This window comes from Xenopus laevis, chromosome 4S (genome assembly GCF_017654675.1).
Source record: "Xenopus laevis strain J_2021 chromosome 4S, Xenopus_laevis_v10.1, whole genome shotgun sequence".
In the NCBI taxonomy this organism is placed as follows: domain Eukaryota; kingdom Metazoa; phylum Chordata; class Amphibia; order Anura; family Pipidae; genus Xenopus; species Xenopus laevis.
The window spans coordinates 117224596-117250851 of NC_054378.1; the positions used below are offsets into that span (position 1 = coordinate 117224596).

General features: G+C 40.6%; 1 protein-coding gene across 1 annotated transcript in view; it reads left to right on the forward strand.

The window, feature by feature from the left end:
• Positions 1-26256, forward strand: part of LOC108715044 (kelch domain-containing protein 8B) — a 131756-nt gene that overhangs the window by 59673 nt on the left and 45827 nt on the right. The window contains exon 3 of the mRNA XM_018259897.2: positions 21747-21911. Coding sequence (XP_018115386.2) covers positions 21747-21911 — 165 coding nt within the window. The remainder of the gene's footprint in view (positions 1-21746; positions 21912-26256) is intronic.

The following is a 26256-nucleotide window of genomic DNA, read 5'->3' on the forward strand; positions in this document are numbered from 1 at the left end:
CAGCCACTGAAGCACAGTTGACAGAAAAATTATGCCATATAAATGCTGAAAATATAAATTTTTTTGGTTGCAGCCACTGAAGCACAGAGGCCAGAAAAATTATGTCATATAAATGCAGAAAATAGGCATTTTTTTGGTCGCAGCCACTGAAGCACAGAGGCCAGAAAAAATTAAACCAGTAGGGTTTGCACCCTAGTTTGTAACGGTGGCGGAGGGAGGAGGAGGACGCTAAAGGACAGCTGTGTGTGGAGTCATGAGGCTTGAAGAGAAGGACAGCTGCATAGAAGTCAGAACAAGTCTTCCGGCGTGCAGTAACCCTCCGAGATCCACCCCTCATTCATTTTAATAAAGGTCAGGTAATCGACACTTTTGTGACCTAGGCGAGTTCTCTTCTCAGTTACAATCCCTCCTGCTGCACTGAAGGTCCTTTCTGAGAGCACACTTGAGGCTGGGCAAGACAAGAGGTTCATGGCAAATTGTGACAGCTCTGGCCACAGATCAAGCCTGCGCACCCAGTAGTCCAGGGGTTCATCGCTCCTCAGAGTGTCGATATCTGCAGTTAATACCAGGTAGTCCGCTACCTGCCGGTCGAGGCGTTCTTTGAGGGTGGATCCAGAAGGGTTGTGGCGCTGCCTTGGACAGAAAAACATTTGCATGTCTGACGTTACAGACTGGCCAAAGGGCTTTGTCCTTGCAGGTGTGCTCGTGGCAGGATTACTGGCACCTCTGCCCCTGGAATGTTGATGAGTTCCTGAAGTGACATCACCCTTAAAAGCATTGTACAACATGTTTTGCAGGCTGGTTTGTAAATGCCGCATCTTTTCGGACTTGTGGTATGTTGGTAACATTTCTGACACTTTATGCTTGTACCGAGGGTCTAGTAGCGTTGCGACCCAGTACAGGTCCTTCTCCTTAAGCCTCTTGATACGGGGGTCCTTCAACAGGCATGACAGCATGAAAGACCCCATTCTCACAAGGTTGGATGCAGAGCTATCCATCTCCGCTTCCTCATTATCAAGGACTGCATCATCCACGGTCTCCTCCCCCCAGCCACGTACAAGACCAGGGGTCCCCAAAAGGTCACCACTAGCCCCCTGGGAAGCCTGCTCCTGTTGGTCCTCCTCCTCCTCCTCCACAAAGCCACCTTCCTCCTCTGACTCCACTTCTGGCACCTCTCCCTGCGTTGCAGCATGTGCCTGGGTTCGTTCTGGTGATTCCGACCAGAAATCGTGCGCTTCCAGCTCCTCGTCACGCTGGTCTACAGCCTCATCTGTCACTCGTCGCACGGCACGCTCCAGGAATAAAGCGAAGGGTATTAGGTCGCTGATGGTGCCTTCGGTGCGACTGACCATATTTGTCACCTCTTCAAAAGGTCGCATGAGCCTGCAGGCATCGCGCATAAGCACCCAGTAACGGGGGAAAAAAATCCCCAGCTGTGCAGATCCAGTCCTACCACCCAGTTCAAAAAGGTACTCGTTGACGGCCCTTTGTTGTTGCAGCAGACGTTCCAACATAAGGAGCATTGAATTCCAGCGAGTCTGGCTGTCAGAAATCAAACGCCTGACTGGCATGTTGTAGCGCTGCTGAATGTCAGCAAGGCGTGCCATGGCTGTGTAGGAACGTCTGAAATGGGCCGACACCTTTCTGGACTGGGTGAGAACGTCCTGGAATCCTGGGTACTTGGAGACAAAACGTTGGACTATTAAATTTAACACATGTGCCATGCAGGGCACATGTGTTAAATTGCCTAGTCTCAACGCTGCCAACAGATTGCTTCCATTGTCACACACCACTTTTCCGATCTGCAGTTGGTGTGGGGTCAGCCACCGATCGGCCTGTGACTGCAGAGATGACAGGAGTACAGATCCGGTATGGTTTTTGCTTTCCAGGCACGTCATCCCCAAGACAGCGTGACAACGGCGTACCTGGCACGTCGAATAGCCTAGGGGGAGCTGGGGGTGCACAGGTGTGGAGGAGGAGAAGGAGGACCCAGCAGCAGAGTAAGAAGAAGAAGAAGACGAGGTAGAGAGCGATGGAGGAGTAGAGGTGGTGGCAGAACCGCGTGCAATCCGTGGCGGTGACACCAACTCCACTGTTGTTGTTGAGCTACCCATTCCCTGCTTCCCAGCCATTACCAAGTTCACCCAGTGGGCAGTGTAGGTGACATACCTGCCCTGACCATGCTTGGAGGACCATGCGTCAGTAGTCATATGGACCTTTGGCCCAACACTAAGTGACAGAGATGCGGTAACTTGGCTCTGCACATGTTGGTACAGGTGTGGTATTCCCTTTTTAGAAAAAAAATTGCGGCTGGGTACCTTCCACTGCGGTGTCCCAATTGCTACAAATTTGCGGAAGGCCTCAGAGTCCACCAGCTGGTATGGTAAAAGCTGGCGGGCTAAGAGTGCAGACAAGCCAGCTGTCAGACGCCGGGCAAGGGGGTGACAGTCAGACATTGGCTTCTTACGCTCAAACATGGCCTTCACAGAAACTTGGCTGGTGGCAGATGACTGGGAATGGGAACAGGTGGTCAAGGTGGAAGGCGGAGTGGAGGGTGGTTCAGACGGGTCAAGGAGAGCAGAGGTAGAGCAGTAAGATGCTGGACCAGAAGGAGTGTGGCTTTTAGTTTGCCTGTTGCCTTTGAGGTGTTGCTCCCAAAGTGCTTTGTGCTTGCCGCTCATGTGCCTTCGCATAGAAGTTGTACCTATGTGGCTGTTGGGCTTACCAAGGCTCAGTTTCTGACTGCACTCATTGCAAATTACAATGCTTTTGTCAGAGGCACACACATTAAAAAAATCCCACACTGCTGACTTTTTGGAAGTGTGCGATCTGGCGGTAACAGTAGAAGTTGGCGGAGTTGGCGGTATTGGCGGCAATGGCGGGTGCGTTGGCCGGCTGAACACAGGTGCCGATACATGTTGTTGCCCTACTGATCCCTGCGGGCTGTCCTCCCTGCTTCTTCTAAGTCTTATTCTCCTACTGCCTCTCTGACTCTCCGTCTCTCCATCTGAACTACCCTCCTCTTGCTCTCTTCTACTAGGCACCCACAAAACATCAATCTCCTCATCATCATTCTCCTCAGATGCATCAATTTCTTCTGACACATCACAGAAGGAAGCAGCAGCGGGGACCTCCTCCTCATCACTCATTATGTCCATCTCTATCGTGTTCTCTGCCAGAATTAAATCTGGTGTAAGGTCCTCATCTCCTTCATCTTCTTCTGGCAATAATGGTTGCGCATTACTCAGTTCAAGAAACTCATGGGAAAATAACTCCTCTGACCCCAGTGAAGAAGGGCACCGGTGGTGGAGGAAGTGTTACGTGGGGTGGCCATAGCAGTGGAGGATGAGGAGGATGTTGTGGTAAAGTTAGAAACGGTAGAGGATGGGGTGTGCTGTGTAAGCCAGTCAACTACCTCTTCAGCATTTTGGGAGTTCAGGGTCATTGGCTTTTTAAAACTGGGCAATTTGCTAGGGCCACAGGATTGCATAGCAGCACGGCCCCTAGCACGGCCTCTGCGTGGCGGCCTGCCTTTGCCTGGCATTATTTTTAAAAAAACAACAACAACAAAAACTCAGTTGGTTTTTCTGGAAACGATAATACACACAGCTAGATGGCGGGTTGAAGAAAACACTGTGCAAATAATGCCTACAAAGTCAACGTATACACTACTACAGCGGTGGATACGGATTACGTAAAATATATGAATGCTGCTTGAAAAAAAGTAACTCAAGTGGTTTTTCTAGAGACGATAATATTATCAATATTTAGACAAAATGTGAACAAGGTCACACAGCTCGATGGCGGGTTGAAGAAAACAGTGTGCAAATAATGCCTACAAGGTCAACGTATACACTACTACAGCGGTGGATACGGATTACGTAAAATATATGAATGCTGCTTGAAAAAAAGTAACTCAAGTGGTTTTTCTAGAGACGATAATATTATCAATATTTAGACAAAATGTGAACAAGCTCACACAGCTCGATGGCGGGTTGAAGAAAACACTGTGCAAATAATGCCTACAAGGTCAACGTATACACTACTACAGCGGTGGATACGGATTACGTAAAATATATGAATGCTGCTTGAAAAAAAGTAACTCAAGTGGTTTTTCTAGAGACGATAATATTATCAATATTTAGACAAAATGTGAACAAGCTCACACAGCTCGATGGCGGGTTGAAGAAAACACTGTGCAAATAATGCCTACAAGGTCAACGTATACACTACTACAGCGGTGGATACGGATTACGTAAAATATATGAATGCTGCTTGAAAAAAAGTAACTCAAGTGGTTTTTCTAGAGACGATAATATTATCAATATTTAGACAAAATGTGAACAAGGTCACACAGCTCGATGGCGGGTTGAAGAAAACAGTGTGCAAATAATGCCTACAAGGTCAACGTATACACTACTACAGCGGTGGATACGGATTACGTAAAATATATTATGGCTGCTTGAAAAAAGTGACTCCGGTGTTTTTTCTGGAGACGGTAATATTATGGATATTTAGACAGAATGTGAACAAGGTCACACAGCTCGATGGCGGGTTGAAGAAAACAGTGTGCAAATAATGCCTACAAGGCCAACGTATACACTACTACAGCGGTGGATACGGATTACGTAAAATATATGAATGCTGCTTGAAAAAAGTGACTCCGGTGTTTTTTCTGGAGACGGTAATATTATGGATATTTAGACAGAATGTGAACAAGGTCACACAGCTCGATGGCGGGTTGAAGAAAACAGTGTGCAAATAATGCCTACAAGGCCAACGTATACACTACTACAGCGGTGGATACGGATTACGTAAAATATATGAATGCTGCTTGAAAAAAGTGACTCCGGTGTTTTTTCTGGAGACGGTAATATTATGGATATTTAGACAGAATGTGAACAAGGTCACACAGCTCGATGGCGGGTTGAAGAAAACAGTGTGCAAATAATGCCTACAAGGCCAACGTATACACTACTACAGCGGTGGATACGGATTACGTAAAATATATGAATGCTGCTTGAAAAAAGTGACTCCGGTGTTTTTTCTGGAGACGGTAATATTATGGATATTTAGACAGAATGGGAACAAGGTCACACAGCTCGATGGCGGGTTGAAGAAAACAGTGTGCAAATAATGCCTACAAGGCCAACGTATACACTACTACAGCGGTGGATACGGATTACGTAAAATATATTATGGCTGCTTGAAAAAAGTGACTCCGGTGTTTTTTCTGGAGACGGTAATATTATGGATATTTAGACAGAATGTGAACAAGGTCACACAGCTCGATGGCGGGTTGAAGAAAACAGTGTGCAAATAATGCCTACAAGGCCAACGTATACACTACTACAGCGGTGGATACGGATTACGTAAAATATATTATGGCTGCTTGAAAAAAGTGACTCCGGTGTTTTTTCTGGAGACGGTAATATTATGGATATTTAGACAGAATGTGAACAAGGTCACACAGCTCGATGGCGGGTTGAAGAAAACAGTGTGCAAATAATGCCTACAGGGCAAATAATGCCTAAAAGGTCAATTTATACACTACTACAGCGGTAGTAAAATAAAAAAAGTAAAATAAAAAAAAATGAATATTAAAAAAAAAAAATTAAAGTTGGTGCTGCTGAACTACTAGGAGCAGCAGATTAGCACACCAGTCCCACTCCCCAACACTGCTAGACTAATAGCACTGGGCTCTTATAGTAGTAGTAGTAGTAGTAGTAGTAAAACAACAAAAAAATAAATAAAAGCAGTCCTTACAAGGACTACTGTTATTGCAGCAGTCAGCAGATGAGATCAGAAGCAGGACAGCTGCCCACTGCAGCTACATACAGAGCACTGCAGTAGAAGGTAGATTACTAGCCAGCAAAGCTACCTAAGCTTAAATGTCCCTCAAACCCCTGCAGACTTCTGTCCCTCCAATAACAGAGCAGTATCAAAACGATTACTAGCCAGCAAACTTTCAACTGTCCCTGAAATCACTAACAGGCAGCAGCTCTCTCCCTACACTATCTCTTCAGCACACACAGGCAGAGTGAAAAAACGCTGCAGGGCTTCGGTTTTTATAGGGAAGGGGAGTGGTCCAGGGGAGAGCTTCCTGATTGGCTGCCATGTACCTGCTGGTCTGGGGTGAGAGGGCAAAAAAAAGCGCCAACAATGGCGAACCCAAAATGGCGAACGTCGCGCGACGTTCGCGAACTTCCGGCGAGCGCGAACACCCGATGTTCGCGCGAACAAGTTCGCCGGCGAACAGTTCGCGACATCTCTAGTCGAAGGTCGAAGTAGCCAATTCGATGGTCGAAGTAGCCAAAAAAAACATTCGAAATTCTACGTTTTTTTTATTCTATTCCTTCAATGGAAGTAAATGGGCCCCTAACTGTAGATTTTAGTATCACAATAGCCTTGGATATTATGCATGTCCAAGTCCCTCTAAGGGCTCTTACACACGGCCGTTCCGACCTGCGCTCCCCTGCGTTCCGTTTTTTGGCGTTCAGCCGCAGGGGAGCGCAGGAATAGATGCAAGTCATTATTTGAAATGGGCCTGTACTCACTCAGGCGCGTGTAGGCGCCGAACGCAGGTTCAGACGCAACATGCTGCATTTTTCCTGCGTTCGGCGCCTACACGCGCCTTAGTGAGTACAGGCCCATTTCAAATAATGACTTGCGTCTATTCCTGCGCTCCCCTGCGGCTGAACGCCAAAAAACGGAACGCAGGGGAGCGCAGGTCGGAACGGCCGTGTGTAAGAGCCCTTAAGCTGGCCATTGATGTTGAGATTAAAGTCGTTAAGACAAATACAAGAGTCCACTGCACTCAACCCATTGTCAATACTGTATATCAGTGATCCCCAACCAGTAGCTCATGAGCAACATGTTGCTCTCCAACCCCTTGGATGTTGCTCTCAGTGTCCTCAAAGCAGGTGCTTATTTTTAAATTACAGGCTTGGAAGCAAGTTTTAATTGCTTAAAAACTAAGTATAGTTCCAAGTAGAGCCTTTAGGCTGCCAGCCCACATATGGGCTACCAAATAACCAATTGCAGCCCTTATTTGGCACCCCAAGGGGTATTTTCATGCGTGCGTTGCTCCCCAACTCTTTTTATATTTGAATGTGGCTCATGGGTAAAAAAAGGTTGGGGATCCCTGCTGTATATAAAGGACATTGAAGCATGTTGTGCCTTAAGCTACTAAAAATGCCTTACCCTTTAAACAAAACAGGGATTGTTTGTCCATATATTGCAATATATTTAAACTGGCCAACTACGTCACAGTCATCACCGATATGGCAAATCCTACACTCAACTTTCATCTGATTCATTAAGAATTCTATTGCTTCATTATACATTTTACAAAGGGACTAAGTTTTACCTGCAACTTACTTGCTGCTTTCAAAGTAAAACTCCCAAACTTGGCTGCCCTTTTATTAGACACCAGTGGGATCAGCTGACTATAGCTGGGAAGGGTGGGAGTTACAACATGGAGCTGGTCACTGCTCCTGTATAACTATAACAAACAAGTTTAGTTTTACTTTGAAAGCAGCAAGTAAGTTGCAGGTAAAACTTAGTCCCTTTGTAAAATGTATAATGAAGCAATAGAATTCTTAACGAATAGTGATGGGCGAATTTGCGCCGTTTCGCTTCGCCGAAAAATTCGCGAATTTCGTGCGAAATTCGCGAAACGGCGAAAAATTCGCGAAACGGCGCCGGCGTCTCGTTTTTGACGCCGGCGCCCGTTTTTTTTTTGCGCCGGCGCCCGTTTTTGGCGCCGGCGCCCGTTTTTTACGCTGGCGTCCATTTTTCGGAAAAAAATTTTTTTGACGCCGGCGAATTTTTTGCGCGAATTTTCACGGGCGTTTCGCGAATTTATTCGCTGGGCGCGAATCGCGCAAATTCGCCGCGAATTTGCGCCTGGCGCATAAATTCGCCCATCACTATTAACGAATCAGATGAAAATTGAGTGTAGGACTGGCCAGATATGGGATGACTTTGACGTAGTTGAAAAAGGTCCCCTGCTATTTGTCTATAATGTCCTCTAATGTACTTGTAAAGTGTAATCATGTCCCCTCGCAAGCGCCTTTTTTCCAGAGAAAACAACCCCAACCTTGACAGTCTCCCCTCATAATTTAAGTCTTCCGTCCCTCTAACCAATTTAGTTGCACTTAGTCTCTGCACTCTCTCCAGCTCATTTACATCCCTCTTAAGGACTGGAGTCCAAAACTGCACTGCATACTCCAGAGGAGGCCTCACCAGGGACCTATAAAGAGGCATAATTATGTTTTCATCCCTTGAGTTAATGCCCTTTTTTATGCAAGACAGAACTTTATTTGCTTTAGTAGCCACAGAATGACACTGCTAGGGTTGCCACCTGCCCAGATGTCACCCGGACAGCCCGGTTTTTGGAAGGGCTGCCCAGGTGAAAAGTTCCTGTCCGGAGTTCCAAATTAGGAAATACGGACAGGACATTGACATGAATGACATGGCAATCAGCCAATCGCTGATTGCCACGTCATCAGTCTCGTCACTGACATCATCCACCCCAGCCTCCCCATATCACCCACCCGCCCCGATTTCACTGCCCCATGACATCCCTGCCACGCCACCATAACCAGCCACCTCCCCATGTCACCAGCCCACCCCCTGCCTTTTTTCACCAAAAAAAGATGGCAACCCGAGACACTGCCCAGAATTAGACAACTTGTTATCTACAAAAAACCCTAGATCCTTCTCACTTAAGGAAATCCAACACACTGCCATTTAGTGTATAACTTGCATTTATATTATTTTTGCCAAAGTGCATAACCTGCATTTATCAACATTGAACCTCATTTTCCAGTTTGCTGCCCAGTTTTCCAATTTAGACAAATCACTCTGCAAAGTGGCAGCATCCTGCATGGAACCTATAGTTCTGCACAATTTAGTATCATCTGCAAAAATAGAAACAGTACTTTCAATGCCCACCTCCAGGTCATTAATAAACAAGTTGAAAAGCAAGGGACCTAGTACAGAGCCCTGCGGTACTCCACTAACAACACTGGTCCAGATAGAAAATGTTCCATTTATAATCAGACTTCTGTGAGTAAACCAAAGTTAGAGATGCTCCAGAACCCCTACTTATTATAAAATATTATTTTAAGTTCCATTAGAGGAAACAGATGCAGTGGGAATATGTCTCAGTCCTGAATTTATTCACATGAAATGTCAGAAAGGAAAAGATGTAGGAAAGGTCACCATGTAATGGTAATAGGGCGATGGAGATAAAAGGGTTATAGTTCACTCACTGTAATTTGGTTACAGACAAAGCTCACGGGAAATATTGTAACATTATTCTTATACCAAATAAGACCAGTTCTTATACCAATAGAATTGTATCCAGCAATTAAGTACAGGTATGGGACCTGTTATCCAGAATGCTCGGGACCTGGGGCTTTCTGGATAATGGATCTTTCAGTAATTTTGATTTTCATACCTTAAGTCCACTAGAAAATCATGTAAACATTAAATAAACCCAATAGGCTGGTTTTGCTTCCAATAAGGATTAATTATATCTTAGTTGGGATCAAGTACAAGCTACTGTTTTGTTAATACAGAGAAAAAGGAAATTGTTTTTTTAAATTCGGATAATTTTGATAAAATTGAGTCTATGGGAGATGGCCTCTCTGTAATTCGGCGTTTTCTGGATAACGGGTTTCCGGATAGCGGATCCCATACCTGTACTAGAGCTGTCAATCGGAGACAATGGGACAGACAGAGAGCTAAGAATTTCACGGCCCTATAAATTCAATTTCATATTCAACACCATTTCTTTTACAGCCCTCTGCCTGATTGGTTGATTATTCAATCTGTGAGGTATATACATGAATCAAAAGAAATACTGCATTGTGTTATTTACAGAACACTGGACGGCGGAACAATGCCTAGCCCATCCATTACAGATGCTTTGCCACCGTCCTTTCAGCAATACTTCTGGAAGAAAAAAGCCATTTGAATCAGTCAAATTCAGAAATTGCTTATGTTACGTGGGTGCTTGTTTATACTGTGGCCCATTTCTTGAATAGATCAAAGAAATGCGGTAGTTTGAAGGTCTGGGTGGCCAACAGTGGTGTAACTAGATATTACTGGGTCCAACTGGTGGCCAATAATGATTAATTCATCCACATGTTCGCACACTCAAAGTAAAAACAACTTGGCAAAAAAGGTGGTTTGAGAGTAAATTTTTACTATTTGTTCAAAAAAGCATTTAATACAAACAATGCCTTACAATATGGCATAATATTCACAATGTTTTTAAAAGTAAGTATCAACCACCCATTAGTTATATACAGCAAAAAAGAAGACAGCAAGGGAGCGGATACACCTACCAGAAAAATGAGAATGACCCCAACGTTTCGGCACCAAGGCCTTTGTCAAGGAGAATCCCCTTGACAAAGGCCTTGGTGCCGAAACGTTGGGGTCATTCTCATTTTTCTGGTAGGTGTATCCGCTCCCTTGCTGTCTTCTTTTTTGCTGTATATAACTAATGGGTGGTTGATACTTACTTTTAAAAACATTGTGAATATTATGCCATATTGTAAGGCATTGTTTGTATTAAATGCTTTTTTGAACAAATAGTAAAAATTTACTCTCAAACCACCTTTTTTGCCAAGTTGTTTTTACTTTGAGTGTGCGAACATGTGGATGAATTAGTGCTGTTAGTTACCTTAAGTAGGGGTAACAATTGTTTCTGCACCTCCAATTAACCTTTGAACTTTTTCTGGTGTGCCCTCCATTCATTACTAATGGCCAATAATGATTAAAACAGAAAATGTACTGGTCCTCCAGGTGGTAGACCTTGAGTTGGCTTGTGAAGATATTGGGGTAGCTTTATGGGGTGTGAAAGTGATAACCAGGCATATCTTATCCTGATGATAGGACCCCCCTAATAGGATTATAATGTCAGGGCTACACTTAAAAAATTCTGAGAGCAATTAGTTTTGTTCAGACGAGATCATGTTACACTTGACAATAGAGCAATGAGGGGGTCCGACAGAATTGGTGCTTGAAGCGCAAACATCAAATCTCTGCAGCAGAGGCACCAGGAATAATTAAAAGTGAACTAACAGACCATAGCAAGTGTTAAGTAAAAATATAAAATGCAGTACCTTGATTAGAGCAAAAGTTTCTGTTGCTATAGTAATAGACTTTTTCTTTCAGATCTAAGCCTTTCCTCTGAGACTCTTGAAGTTGGTGAAACATAAGCATAAGAGTTGCACTAGGGGTTTAATTCTCCCAGTGACATCACAAAATGGGCACAAACATGTAGTGACATCATAAGGCTATGGATGTGCATGGGATGCCAAGAAAAGGGGATAGACATCATAATTTGTCAGATAAATGACACATAACAAATCTGCTTTTGTGAGTATTAATCTAATTTTGTTCTTATAAATTCTCCGATATTAAGCTTCTCTGTGAGACTGAAATAAAGGGCCAGTAACAATTGCTAATTTTAAATAATGGTTTTAGGATCCACAGTTTAAATTCTTTTTGATGTCATGTTATCATGGAGCCTAAGTTTTCATCCCAGATAGTCAACACATCATCAATAAATCCGACTTGGGACTTGGGAATCTCCTCATGGGACCTGATAAATGTTAATAATCAGGTCACAAGAGGTCATGTGTGCCACAGACATTGCTCGGTGTAACACTGTCCCAGTGTACCTACAATATTTCATACACATGCAAAACCTCTTTGCTCTATTCTCAATAAGGTGAATTAACTAAGAGCCAAGGACACCACCAGTGGTATTGCCACTACCTAATATTTAAGTTGGATACCATAGTTCATATCATAGCAACGTAGTTGAATACCTAATTACTTTCCATGCTTACTCACTGCTGAGAATCTTTATATATGTTTATTGATCCAACTACTAGTGTGATCCTCAATATGTTACCTGAGATCTAAAATGTTGACTCCTGTTTGGCTTCTGGCTTGGCTCCTTGCTGCCTGCCCAAACATTGGATTGTTACTCCGCCTATACTCATGTTTATGCCCAACTACAAGAACTGTCTTTCCTTTTCCATCTTTGATCAAGCCAGGCGTCACAGTTCACTCACCATAGGTGACACCTCTAAACTTGATCTTAACCCATGTCTGCACCAGAAGGCTCACGCTTTAGCCAAGGCTAAACAAGCTAACAAGTTGCTGGATGTTGGCAGGCGATGTTCACATACCGGAGGGAATGTTATTGATCTGATGAGTTAAGGCAGTGCTGTCCAACTTATGTGGTACCGAGAATTTTTCTGGGTGACTTGGAGGAGGGCCAATAATGGATGCCAGTGTTGCCCACTCACAGTTTTTGAAACACACCGAATTTAAACCACAACCATGTTATCACAAGAACTTTTAAGACACTATGCACATAAAAAACACCAACAACATCGACCATCAATCATATGTGAAATAAATTAAAGTCATATTAAGACATTTGCTTAAATACACTGTCCACCACTGTGGATGCCATAGCAACATCCAGCACATCCAGCACAGAATTAAACACCTTAGGGACCCCATAATAACTTTTTTCAAATGCTAAAAAAAAACAAGAGCAAGCCTCCACTTGCCTTACCTCCCACAGGCAGAGTATGGCACACACAGGGAGCACAGGAAAGGCAGAGTATGGCACACACAGGGAGCATAAGGCAGGCAGATTATGGCACACATAGGGAGCATAGGGAAGGCAGAGTATGACACACACAGGCAGAGTATTGCACACACAAGCAGGGTATGGCAGACAGATTAGAGAGCTGTGAACAGATGAGCAATTCTGAACAAACACAATCTGAGTCTGAGATGTGAACAGTGTAAGGGGCATTATCGGTGTGAACAATACAGGGGGATTACAGGTGTGAACATTGCAGCATTTTACAAATGGAGTAAGGGGTGCAAACAATGCAGGGACCAGTTAATCTCAGTACTGATACCTTTTAATGTTTACACAAAGTCACAAAATCACAGCAGCCAGAATTTGATGTGGGAAGCAACACAATGGGGGGCCGTGGGCCACCAGTTGGACAGCACTGCACTGTTATGACTTTGCTCTTACAACTGAATCAGCACTTACCCTTATATACAGTATATTCTTTTATTATTATTAATGTCATAGTTTACAACCTCCTAGTCTGGAGACAGTGTTGATAGATTATTTTCCTATCACAATAGCCCGGGGGTGTAAGAAAGTCAGGGAAAGTGAGTAAGAGCCATCATGTGTTCCACCAATGAGAAATAGTGTTGGGTTAGAATTCCCTAGATGACACCTGTCTTTGTGTAGTAACCACACCTGGGCATGGATTATATTTATCCACTGGAGGAGATTCCAAATAACTGTGGTGTCCCTATGGTCTCCAACCCAGCTGGGTGATATTGCCTTGATGGATCCATTGTCTCTATCACTAGGTGTATAAAGGAAGTACCTTTCTCTTTAATAAATCTTCCATTATGGGTAAGAACCACTGGAGCCCTTTATTTCTACAGCACCTTTCCTCCAAACACTTCCAGCCAGGACTCAGCTAAAATAGAGGGTTGCAATGTCACAATGCCCTACTTTTCAAGCAGCAGGTATTCAGAAGGGAAGACATTTTACCACCCCCCACCTTATATTCAAATACACATTTATAATAGAAATCCTAATATATAATATAAAACCAACCACACTTTTGAATGTTAGTGTCCCTTTAACTGCAACTTTGTAATTAGAACTGCATTCTTTTTTTAAAAGGATCCCGCCATATAAGGGTAGGACTACATGTTTCCGGCGCGATCCGACGCACAAGTCGCATGAGACTACAACACCATGCAACAATGCATTCAGCTAACTTATTTTTGTCGCATGCGACTTGTCACAGCGCTTGGATCGCGCCGAAAACGTCCATGTAGTCCTACCCTAACATGTTTGCATTGTGCTCTTCACCTGAGCTGGGCCTGGGAAATCAATTCTAATTAGTGCTTCCCTTTCATATCAGCCTGACAAGCTTTCCACAAGATCTTAGAGGATAAAGGCTCATATTCTGCATGTTTCCTACAGGTTCAAAAAAGCATCAAAATCTTTGACAGCGGAATAAAAGTTTTACACTTAATTAGTCTGAAGATCTACACATCTGCCGGCAGATCATTTAATAAATTAGGGGCCAATCATGAAGCTGGAAATCGATTTCTCGCTATAGTCGAGCGACTTGTCACTGCAAATGAGCAAAACCCTCGGTTCCCAGCGGGATCTCATCTAAACTTAAAACGCCTTTTAATTGTGTTCGATCTGAAAAGCGTTACTTTATTAGCAAGACAAAAGGACAAAAGGTTCGGGGATGGTGTTAAGCTTCTGCGTCAGTGGCCAGATGGTTCTCGCTTTTAAAAAAAAGGCAAGTAACACCAGATAATCAAATGGATTTCTGTGGTTTTTAAAAATGTACAGTTACCCTGCACTGGTGTTTGTTTCAGAAGTACAATTAGAGTTTATATGAAGCTGCTGTGTGTGAATGGGGGTAAACCTTCAATCTCAGCAGAGTAGTAGGACACATATTTGTGTAGCAGATAACAGATTAAAATGCCTATGGCTCCTTCAAACCTCCCAACATTTGGAAAATAGAAAGAGGGACAAAAACATTTGTCAAATTTTTGACCACTCCCATTTTATGGCCACATCCCCTAAATACCACATTTTTAAAATAAAATTTGTCAGGTTATGGAAAGCTTGAACATGCAAGCAACGGTGTGTGCCTCTGTACTAAAAAAGATTATAAATCAGAAATCAAAAGGAAAAAGAAACAGTAACGTCAAAATGAATGGTTCCTCGCCGGGACAGCCCCCAGTTCAAGGGTTGTCAAGCGATTTTTCAACTGTACAATTCAAAGTGAGGTGAGGTTCATTTGATAGTAAGTCAGTAGCTCAGGTTTAAGTAAAAGTAAAAAAGACTTTATTAGGACATACAAAAAAGCCTAACGCGTTTCGTGCCGTAATGGGCATGTACTCAAAGAAGTATGGAAAGTTTGAACACATTTCTGGGGGTTTCTTTGCTTATAATAAATAGTTTCAAATGTAAAAAAAAAGTGCACCTGCCATTCTGGGCTCTCTGCCAAATACCAACTAAGTTTTAGAAACTTTGTATCTTTTTCTGGATGTTTAGTGCAGGAAATCAAAGAGAAAGTCGGGACATTTCAATAACAATGCGGGACTACTGGTTGAGCTGAAAAAAAAAATGCTAGTGGAGAAAAGGCAGGTATGCCAGGTTGAGGGTTGGAGATCTTGACAGATCACAGATGATCTGTTTAGTTTAAAAATGTTATTTTCACTTGCAATGTTGGACTAGGGGTTAGAGGCAGGGGCGGAACTACCAGGGGAGCAGGGGGTGCGAGCGGGCCAGGGCCCGCACCCCCTCAGGGCCCCCTGGCAGTCCGCGAGCTGCCTCCCGGGCCAGTTCCGGGTGTACGGAGGGGGGCGGGGGCCCGGCTGCGAATCCTGCGCCAGGGCCTGCCCCCCTCTAGTTCCGTTTCTGGTTAGAATCACACCAGGCCCCAACTATAAGGACCCATTTTTACTACCCCTGTGACAAACTACCCAATCAGGATCAGACTGGAGCATTGGGGGCCCACCGCGATGCTGTGAGTATATGCCTATCCACTGATGTTCCTTGTTCCTGGGTTGTATTGATAAACTCCTACGTGGATTGTGTTCTTTAAAAAAACAAGTTCTATGGTTAAGTTATAAGAACCACTGATGCACAATCATTGTGTATTTCATACAGTTGCAGTTACACATCACCCTGCCTTCACACCATTGCAAGGGCTCAACCCCTGAGAATACAAGGTTCAGGAGCAACTATTGGGGTAAAGCTAGTACTTAGAGTAACTGTGCCACTCATTTTACTATAGTCTTATATACATATGCACATGCCAATCATACTGTATCCACTGCATGACGATTGTTCCAATGCCGTGGAGGATATGCAACACTAAGGGGCACATTTACTTAGCTCGAGTGAAGGATTAGAAGGAAACAAACTTCGAATTTCGAAAGGGTTTTTTTTGGCTACTTCGACCATCGAATTGGCTACTTCGACTACGACTTTGACTTCAAATCGAACGTTTCGAACTAAAAATCGTTCGACTATTTGACCATTCGATAGTCAAAGTACTGTCTCTTTAAAAATAACTTTGACCACCTACTTCGCCACCTAAAACCTACCGAGCACCAATGTTAGCCTAGTATTTTTTTAGTGAAGGAAAATCGGTCGATCAAAGGATTTATTTGATCGATTTTTCCTACAACCGCTCGAACGAATTGCGGTAAATCCATCGACTTCGATATTCGAAGTAGAAGGATTTTACTTTACGTAAATTTTACTTTACGTTAATTAACCCTTGATATTCGACCAATAGTAAATGTGCCCCTATATGTACCACTTACTTAACAGTAACACATTGCATCTCAACACAAATTAGATGCAATTATGCTGAAATTATTGTTTTTAGCCCTTGGCTGCACGTATGGACATTGCAATCAGTACCCTCGGATTAGTGGCAGTTTGAAGATGGCAGTAGCTCCTGGATTGCCCTGTGTCAATATGTTAGTCAATTAGTAATGAGTACAGACAACATTCTGTTTCCTTTGTGAATGCAGGGTAAGTACAGTTATGTTTTCTAACTTTGAGTTCTTGGTTGGCAGAGTCCTCCTGTATCCTAGTCATAACCAACCTTAGGGGTTATAGACCTTATTGTGTACTTATATACCATGTTATACATTGTTCTATAGGATTCTGTGTTCAGTTTGTTGTACGAAGTCTGAAAACTTAAATAAGAAAATATGCTTAAAGAAGAGAAGAAGAATAGTGATTGTGTCTGTGAGATCCCTGCAGGCGCCTGAGGAGAAACGTATTTATGTTCTGTAACATCAGTAATAATGCAAATGTTCTCATTTCCTTTTCTAGCGAATGTAAAAATATCAAAGGTGTTGTCATTCCCCATGCAAATGAGTTTTTAATTACCTTATTGTACCAAATTCTGCCAACTCGATTTGATTTTTTTTTAATAATAAAAAGCTATAGGGGGAAAAAACAGAAGAGAACAATTATTTAAAGATATAAAACTATGGAAATAGGAATTGAATGCAAAATAATTCACCTGGGACATGAAAATGTAGAGTAGATAGAAATGAATTGGCAACAAGAAAAGAAAAATGAAAAATATTATAAAAAGTTTGTAAGAAGGGATGGAAGATGTGTAGATTTTTCAATTTGTGGTTTTCTTAAACTCAACTGCCAAAAAAAGTTTTTAATTCTGAACTGCTAGCATATTTAGAAAAATACTTTAAACGAAAAATAAAATCGATCAATCTTACTGTTCCATTCATTTTTACAAAATCCACTGTTTATAAAGAAAACTCGAAAAAACAAAATGGCTTGAGCATTAAAATCGACTTCCACAGCAGCTTGCCAGGGTTTAGCTGCCGATTTTTTTTCATTTGAATTTTCTTGTTTGATTATTTTTTAAATTGAATAGAATTTTGCATCTTAAAGGGCATGTAAAGTCAAAAATTAAATCCCATTTTTACTTTCTTTAATGAAAAAGAAACCTATCTCCAATATACTTGAATTAAAATATATGTACCGTTTTTATAAGAAACCTGACTGTATGCAGTGAAATTCTCCCTTCATTTACTGCTGTGGATAGGAATTGTCAGACGATCCCTAACTGCTCTGCAGGGACACAATCATACTTATGAACAGCAGGGGGAGCCCCCGCCTTACTTCCCAGCCATGCAGAACTCAAGCAGCTTTGTTTGTTTCCATGTAGAGCAGTCGGCGACTATGTAGAGATTTGTATTGTATTGTATTGTATTTTATTTTTGCCTTTACATCCCCTTTACTGTTTCTAACTCCAGCTGCAGGGACAAAGATCATGGAGCCAGATTTAAACAGATAAACTGAGATTCTATTTGGAGGATTATTTTGCTGCCGCTGGTTCGCAGAGTTGGAGAAAGTTTATATTAAACAATACAAAAACTATAAAATCCACATTAGATTACATGACAACACAGGACCCAGTGCAGTCTGTATATTCTGATTATTAATCAGTCTTGTTGTATCGGCTTCTGGCAGATATTATTTGACTTGTGCTGTTTTGATAATTTATGACGATCCCTAAGCAGCCCAGACCACACTGAGCATGTGCACAGTCTTGGTCTTGCAAAGATGTATAACAAAGTTACAAGATGGTGACCCCCTGTGGCCAACTTTGAAAGCATAAATCATTTGTTTGATTAGGCTTGTGGTTCAGTAAGTTCATGTTTACGTTTAGTATACAAAATACAGCATTCTAGCCTTATTCTATGTTAGACTTTTATTTATTTTTTGTTTGAAGATTAACTTCTGTCCTTACTATCTGGACTAGAAGGCTGTTCCATGTATATATCCCCATACGTGTAAAGAGATTTCTCTCCAGGTTTCTTCCCTCTAGTTTCATGTTGTCCTACTTGGTCCCATCCATCTTCTGGAAGGGCGTTTTGACAAACAGTCTCACCCTGAGGCATCCTAGCTGATTCCATCGAAGCAGATCAAGGGGCCGCATCACTAGTGCAGAGAGAGCACAATAATGCTCTCTGCATTTAAAAACAGAATTTTGCACAATAATGCTCTCTGCATTTAAAAATCAGACTTGAAGTTGAAGTTACAAGGGGCAGCTTTCTGCCACCCTTGGTAACCAATGGAATATACTTATGACAGCAAGACCAATTATCTTTTGCCAGCTAAAGCCTGTTATTTCCAAGACTTATTTGCGCTTTCTTATCTTATCCAACATAGTTCAGATATGCCATGCATTTCAGTTGCTTAGAGATCAGTTGATGGAGGATGATACACTATACTCATCCACAGTCTAAACACAGAACTAAAGATCATTTGAGGACACAAAAGAACCATTAAACTCATCTAATCTGTTCTTAGTCCTTTATCTTGTTTTAGTCTGATGCTCTAACATCGGACTGAATTGGTCCCTACCACTTGGGCTGGAAGGCTTTTCTTTGTTTATATCACCCTATTTGTGAAGAGGTTCCTCTCCTTATCTGTTTTCTTTCCTCTAGTTCCATGCAATGTTGCATAGTTCCATCTATCTTCTGCCAACTAAAATTATTTCCAAGATTTTATTTGATCCTATCTTATGCCCTCTCTGACTTATCTCTTCTTTGTGCTACATGTGAATGTCTTAATTTTTCTGGTGTGTTTTGTTACGTAGAGCTTAAGACACCCTAGTTGCCCTTTTCAGGACACTTTTTAAAATTCATGTTTGTCTTTCTGTAGCTCGGGCATCCAAAACTCAACAGAATTTTCAGCATGAGGTTTTATCTTTGAAATGTAGCAATGCATGAAATGAAGGATTTGTTTCAGGATTTGGCCAAACCCTAGTACTTTTTGCAAAATTTGGTTTTAGCGGAAGCTTAAGCTTTAACTGTATTAAAATTTGGTACAGGAACAGGACTTGTTATCCTGAATGCTCGGGACCTGGGGTTTTCTGAATAATGGATAATTCCGTAATTTATTTCTACTAGAAAATCATTTAAATATTAAATAATCCCAATGGGCTGGTTTTGCTTCCAATAAGGATTAATTATATCTTAGTTTGGATCAAGTACAAGCTACTGTTTTATTATTACAGAGAAAAAGGAAATCATTAATAAAAATTTGGATTATTTGGAGAAAATGGAGTCTATGGGAGATGGTCATTCAGTAATTCGGAGCTTTCTAGATAACGGGTTTCCGGAAAATGGAATCCATACCTGTATTGCCCGGGTGTTTTTTTTTTTTAAAACTGCAATTTTTCCAAATGAGGGTTTTACAATTTTTAATTTTTCAGATTTATCCATCAAAATCTGGAAAATATGAATGAACAAAAAACCTTGTTGAGCTTCTATAGAAGTAAATGAGACGTTTATTTTCAACATTTAAGCTATTTAATTTTTTATTTTCATTTTATTTTTAAGCTATTATATTTTCAAAGTGTTTTTAAACAGCCAAGAGAAGAACTCAGTTGATCTTTTTTCATGATCAATTATAGCAAAAACTTGAATTCACAAGTGATGAAGTCGACCTCCACATGTTCAGCGAAACTGAACCCTTTAAAGTCATGTGACTGCAAAGCTCTCAACAACTGAATATTTAGTCCACATATGATGCGATCTCCGCATTTAAAAAAAAAATTGAAATTAGGTTTCAGATTCAGTACTCTTCGTTTATAGAGAATTAGATAATCACTGCAACAAAATGGCAGTTCTATTCGCCACTCATAGATCTTCTTAAAATGCCAAATATTTGCTGACTTTTAAGTAATCTGATATTATAGTTAATTTCATTGCAATTTAGTCTGTATTGTGCATTAGGGTTTCTCAGATCTCAATCCCTCGTCTCTATTTAAAGCATTAAATGGGCTCTAAAAAAAAAAGATCCAAATAATATCCATGTTCCAGTTAAGCTCATACAGTATGAAAGGCAACTGAGGAGCGCAAATGTTAACTGGAGTGTGAGGAAGTCAATTGCATCAGGTATTTTTGGATGAAGCTGATGTAGAAGCCTGTCAGTTTGTTCCTGGATCTATTGACTTGTTCCGTAGAACGCAGAGAGGAAGAGCAGTAAATGCTAATTACTTCTGCTCCCATGGTTTTAGTAATTAAATCTAAATAAGATAGTTCAGCCAAGCTGATTTTGCTATTGCTTTTCATACTCAGAGCTTTAATTGTAAGAAGGAAACAACGACTTGTCTTCACCACATTTTCTAAGCAAAACATTTTTGTTTTCCTATATAGTGAAATAATTGTGTTGTTCTAACCTTAATTTGGGGAGGGGGGTAATATTAATTTAATACTACTGGAGACAGGGAGCATGAAGCTAAGTATAGTTAGAGCAAGGGTTACACTGAGAAGTCAATTCTTCAGCAATCATAGCTCTGCAACTAGCAAACAAAATCCAAGATGGAGTTCATGCTGCTTGGTTACCTACCCCTATTGCCTGATACCCTTAAATCAAAGAGAAACCTTGAAATGTACTGGGTAATCGTCAGTCAAAGAGGCACCTACATTCAACTTGAACTGTATCTGGGGCCTACTTGCCTCCAGGTCTGGAACACATATCCTACATTAACATTGAGGTGGATGCAAGAGAAAGATCTAGTCCACTCCCTTTCTATTATTAACTTTGGCTCTCCTGCCAACTTTATTCCTTTGAAACACCCATCTTGGAGGTAAGTTTGATCTAAGATAAGGGTATCCAGTTTACTGGCCCCAACTTGCTATTTGATTTCATTTGTGCAATATGGACCAACTTGACCCAACACAGGTGGTTTTAAAAATAAGATCAACTCATATCATGTACTTTCATAGAATTTCACTACTGCCTTTCACCAATATGTTCGTACTTTTTGTAATCACTGACTGGAATCTTCTACAATAAAATATGCCAATGTACAGTATGATGGCTCAGCTCATATTTCTATTTGAGAAGATATTTTTTAAAAACCTCCTACAAATCAAGCAGGTCCCTTGTGGTCATGGAATGCTTTAGCGATACCCACATAACTCTTATATTTACATTTGATAAGGGATAAACTCTCTTTTCTACATAAGGTTTAGTAAAGAGAAGTTCATTAATGAGTGTCCATCTAGGTAGTTGATGGCTATTTTAAGCAACTGTCAGATTTTGTTCATCCATATGCTTTGCTCACTTGCAGAAGGGAAGATTTATGCACTCGGAGGAATGGCTGCCGACACATCCCCTCAGGCTTTGGTTAGAGTCTATGAGCCAGCAAAAGACATATGGCTGCAACTCCCCTCGATGCCTACGCCACGCTATGGAGCTTCTACCTTCTTGCGTGGGAACAAAATCTATGTCTTGGGTAAGTTGCCACATCATGGAAGAATAGGATTATATGCATCTTTAAAGTACAAAATTATATGTTAAAAATAAGCTCTTATTATTATTGATATTGCTTTGATAGACAGGAGAACTGCAATCTTATTAAGAATAAAATCACTTTTAATTGGTTTACTCCCTCCAACTTTTGAGATGGTACAACCAACTCACATACAGTATGCTGCTGATACTGATCAGGGAGAAACAATGTGGTACAAAGGAATGAGCTGGTTATCAGGAATTGCAGTCAGAGACTCATGCTGTTGTCCTTCATGAAGAACCAAGTCAGCTCATTTTATTAGAGAAATCTATGACTCAGAGCAATGGGTTTGTGATCGTTAGATTTGCTGTTGCACTGTATGTCTCATTCTCATTAATAAGACAAGACCTGATTTTAGATTAGCTGTCTCCAAGATTAAGCCTTGAATAGAGTCCTATAATGCGTAACACACTGGGTTCGTGAAAGGTCTAAATTGGAGGTCATCCACCTGAGTCTACGCATCTGAAATTGAGTTACAGCTATAGCTAAGACTGACAAGGGAGGCAAGGGTGCCTGTGATATTTAATCATCAAATGGGTTTATTAACAGGTAGCAGTAGGGACTCCTTTGAGTACATCAAACGATGAGGCAACATTCATTGAGTGATACTGCAATACAAAGGACTGGTCTGCATCCCCTCATTCGAAGCTTCTCTGAGATTTAAATATAGTCTGAGTTCCTCTTCAGCTGATTGGCCAGCACTTGCAAGGTATAGCCCAGGAGAATACATTTCAAAACCACAACTCCTCTGTGGAACTGATGATGTTCTTGCTCACTACTATATAACTCACAACTCCTAGACAGCTAGAAAGAAATGTGCTATACACTTTCTACTCCTTATTCACGGGGGCCCTGTTCGCTGACCCTACTAAGTGGTTGACTTCCCTTTGAACACTTACTTGGACCTTACTTGGACCTTATGCTCAAGGCTCCCCACAACAAGAAATGCCAGCATCAAGTGGAGTCCAAAGAGGAAGAGTCATGTGCTCCCTACCTTTAAATAAACTATGGATGGAAACGATTCACTCTACCCCTGGCTATGGGAATAAATCCCTTTCCAGGGCATAGATTGCAGACACTGTGAATTCTTGAACTAATAGAAAATAAATGGTTTGGGTGCACTACAAGTATAGTTTACAATCTCTCCAACAGTCACATTGGTAGATTACAAACAGCACACATTACAGAATGTGCAGAGTTTCTTTATGAATTAAACACACTCCTACCATAGCTTAATACCAATTAGGGAGCAGTAAATGAGAAACATTGTAGCACTTAATTTAGAAGATTGGACATGGGTCACCTCACCTAGCCCCAAGGTTCCTCGTTGGCTTCTCATCAGCAACCTCAAACTGTATTCCCATATAAGAGCCAAAGACATTCTGTAACTTCTGCTGTATTAATAAAGAGTTACACAGAACCCCACTGAGCTAACATCTATGCTCATTGCTATGGGATTGCTACTTCTATTAAAATTTCTAGTCACAGATCACTTCACGTATAATCTTTGGCGAATTACTTATCCAAGCTTGAGGCAATGATTATGTTGTCACGATGGTAGAATGTCTGAAATAAATGTGAATTGTAAGTGGGCTTTCAAGCTTATTTTGCTTTTATAGCATAACTTGTAGGCCTCCTGTAATTTCATATGATTAATTAGAGAACTGAGAATGGATGAGAGCACCCAAAGGAAATGCAAGTGAGTAGAGGGTATTCTAAGCCAAATAAAGGAGGGGGAGATATAATGCATTAATGGGATAGGTTAATAGGGTAAATTGTATAGTATATATATATATATATATATATATATATATATATATATATATACAATATCAAAACAGGGGGGTTGTGGGAGCACTCTAAAGGCTTTAAAGTATATATATAAGTATAATAAATGCTATTGCATATGTACCCAAAATAGGGGTTATTTTGTTACAAAGTTATGATCATAAAATTGATAAGCCACCATACCACGTCAATGTAATAGCATTTATTATACTTATATATATATATATATATATATATATATATATAATATATATATATATATATATATATATGTACTTTAAAGCCTTTAGAGTGCTCCCACAACCCCCTGTTTTGATATTATATATATATATATATATATATATATATATATATATATATATATATATATATATATATATATATATATATATATATATATATGGAAAGAAGATCAGCACTCACTGTAGTTTTGGTGAAATTGTGTTGATTTATTAATCAAAAATCACATCTTATAAGATGTGATTTTTGATTAATAAATCAACACAATTTCACCAAAACTACAGTGAGTGCTGATCTTCTTTCCATATATGAATTACATTTGGATCGTGCAACCTCTGGCTTCATCCTTTGGTTTGAGTGCAGGCACTGTGGGACTCTATATATATATATATATATATATATATATATATATATATATATATATATATATATATATATATATATATATATATATATATATCATTCAAAAAGACCAGCAACGCTGGGAGTTTTGGTGAAGCAAGTCAAAAATTTGTATTTTGAAGTGCATATACAGCCAACGTTACATTTCGGTCCCCTCTGGGTCCTTTCTCAAGGCAACCACACCCACATTACAACAAAGTTAAACAGCCAGTGGTGATTAATCAATTAAGGGAATGACATCACCTTATTAAAGTGACTAGTGCATCCAATATTGTCATTATTGTAATCCAATACATTCATATGTCTCAAAGTGCATGTGCATTATATCACTAATAATTAAAAGGTGAATAAGGTACCAAGTACATTTATATTAAAATGCATGTGTTACTTGCTTATATAAAAGTGAATGGTGTAATAAATATGATAAGATAAATAGATAAAACAATTGTTACATTCATATCTCGTCATTCTAGCAAGACAGTTCAAGGGCCATCCCTGAGTCTATGTTGTTATTAAGCAGTTAGTCCAGTTGTTTTTAGATTCACCTATACTAGATATACCATGACCTGGATGAATGAAATCTTTATAGTCATTATTACATAAGGGAAGATTTTTTTATATATGAAGAAAATTTTTTTACCAAGTATTTCTATCAAATTCAATAGCAACCCATATTGAAAGCATAATGATCCTATCAACATACTACCAGAATACATATCATACACCTCCATCTGTATAATGTATCACCTATCCTGTAAAAAAAGTTCAATTGTAATGCACCATTCAGACCCCTGGGGGACACACAGTCCAATTCAAAAGTCCAAAAAGCTTCCCTTTGGAGTAACATGCGGTCTATATTTTCCCCTCTTGGATTATCCGGAATACAGTCTATAGGCATACATTTGAAAGATGAAGCTGGATGTAACCAGTGTTGGGCTACTGGTTGTTTGGATATATCCTATTTCGTATTCTGTCTGGGTTTAGGGTCTAGTGCCGCACGGATTGTAGAGCGATGCATACTAATGCTCTCCCGTAGTTGTCTATTTGTTTTCCCACAGTAAAGGAGTCTGCATGGACATTTATTTATGTAGACCACATTGTGTGAGATGCATGTGAGCCTATGCACGATGAGGTATGGTTTACCGGTATGTGGATGGAAAAAATTTTCCCCAGTAATAAGCGTATTACACATTACACAATTGCTGCACTTAAATGAACCCGTTTTCTGTATCCCCCGTTGCATTGTATTGTATTGCTTACTGGATCGGCAGATGATAGCAGTTCTTGTTTCTTCTGCGTCCAAACCAGATTTTGCTTGTGTTGACTGCTGTTAATTCCTTATACGTTTTCACAATCTGCCAATGCTGTAATACAGAATCTTTTACCAAGGGTCCCAGAGTGGACCGAAACTTAACGCTTTCACCAAAACTCCCAGTGTTGCTGGTCTTTTTGAATGCTACATACATGATTTTTCTGTGCACCTGGGTACTCATTAGTTAAAGCAGTGTTCCACCCTGCTCAAAAAAAAAAAAAAAAAAAAAAAAAAAAAAATATATATATATATATATATATATATATATATATATAAAATATATATATAATAAGGGATAAAGTACTTAAGTGCCTGCAAATCATACTATTATAAGTTTATGCCAGCATGGCTTCATATGTAATAGGTTTTGCCAGACTGTATTAATCACCTTCTATGAGCAGCAACCTAGACATTGGGATGGCAGTGGATGTGATCTACTTAGACTTTGCTAAAGCATTTGATACAGTGTCACACATAAGGTTACGGGTTGGCCTGGAATATAGTATTTGTACCTGGATAGAGAACTGGCTAAAAGATAGACTACAA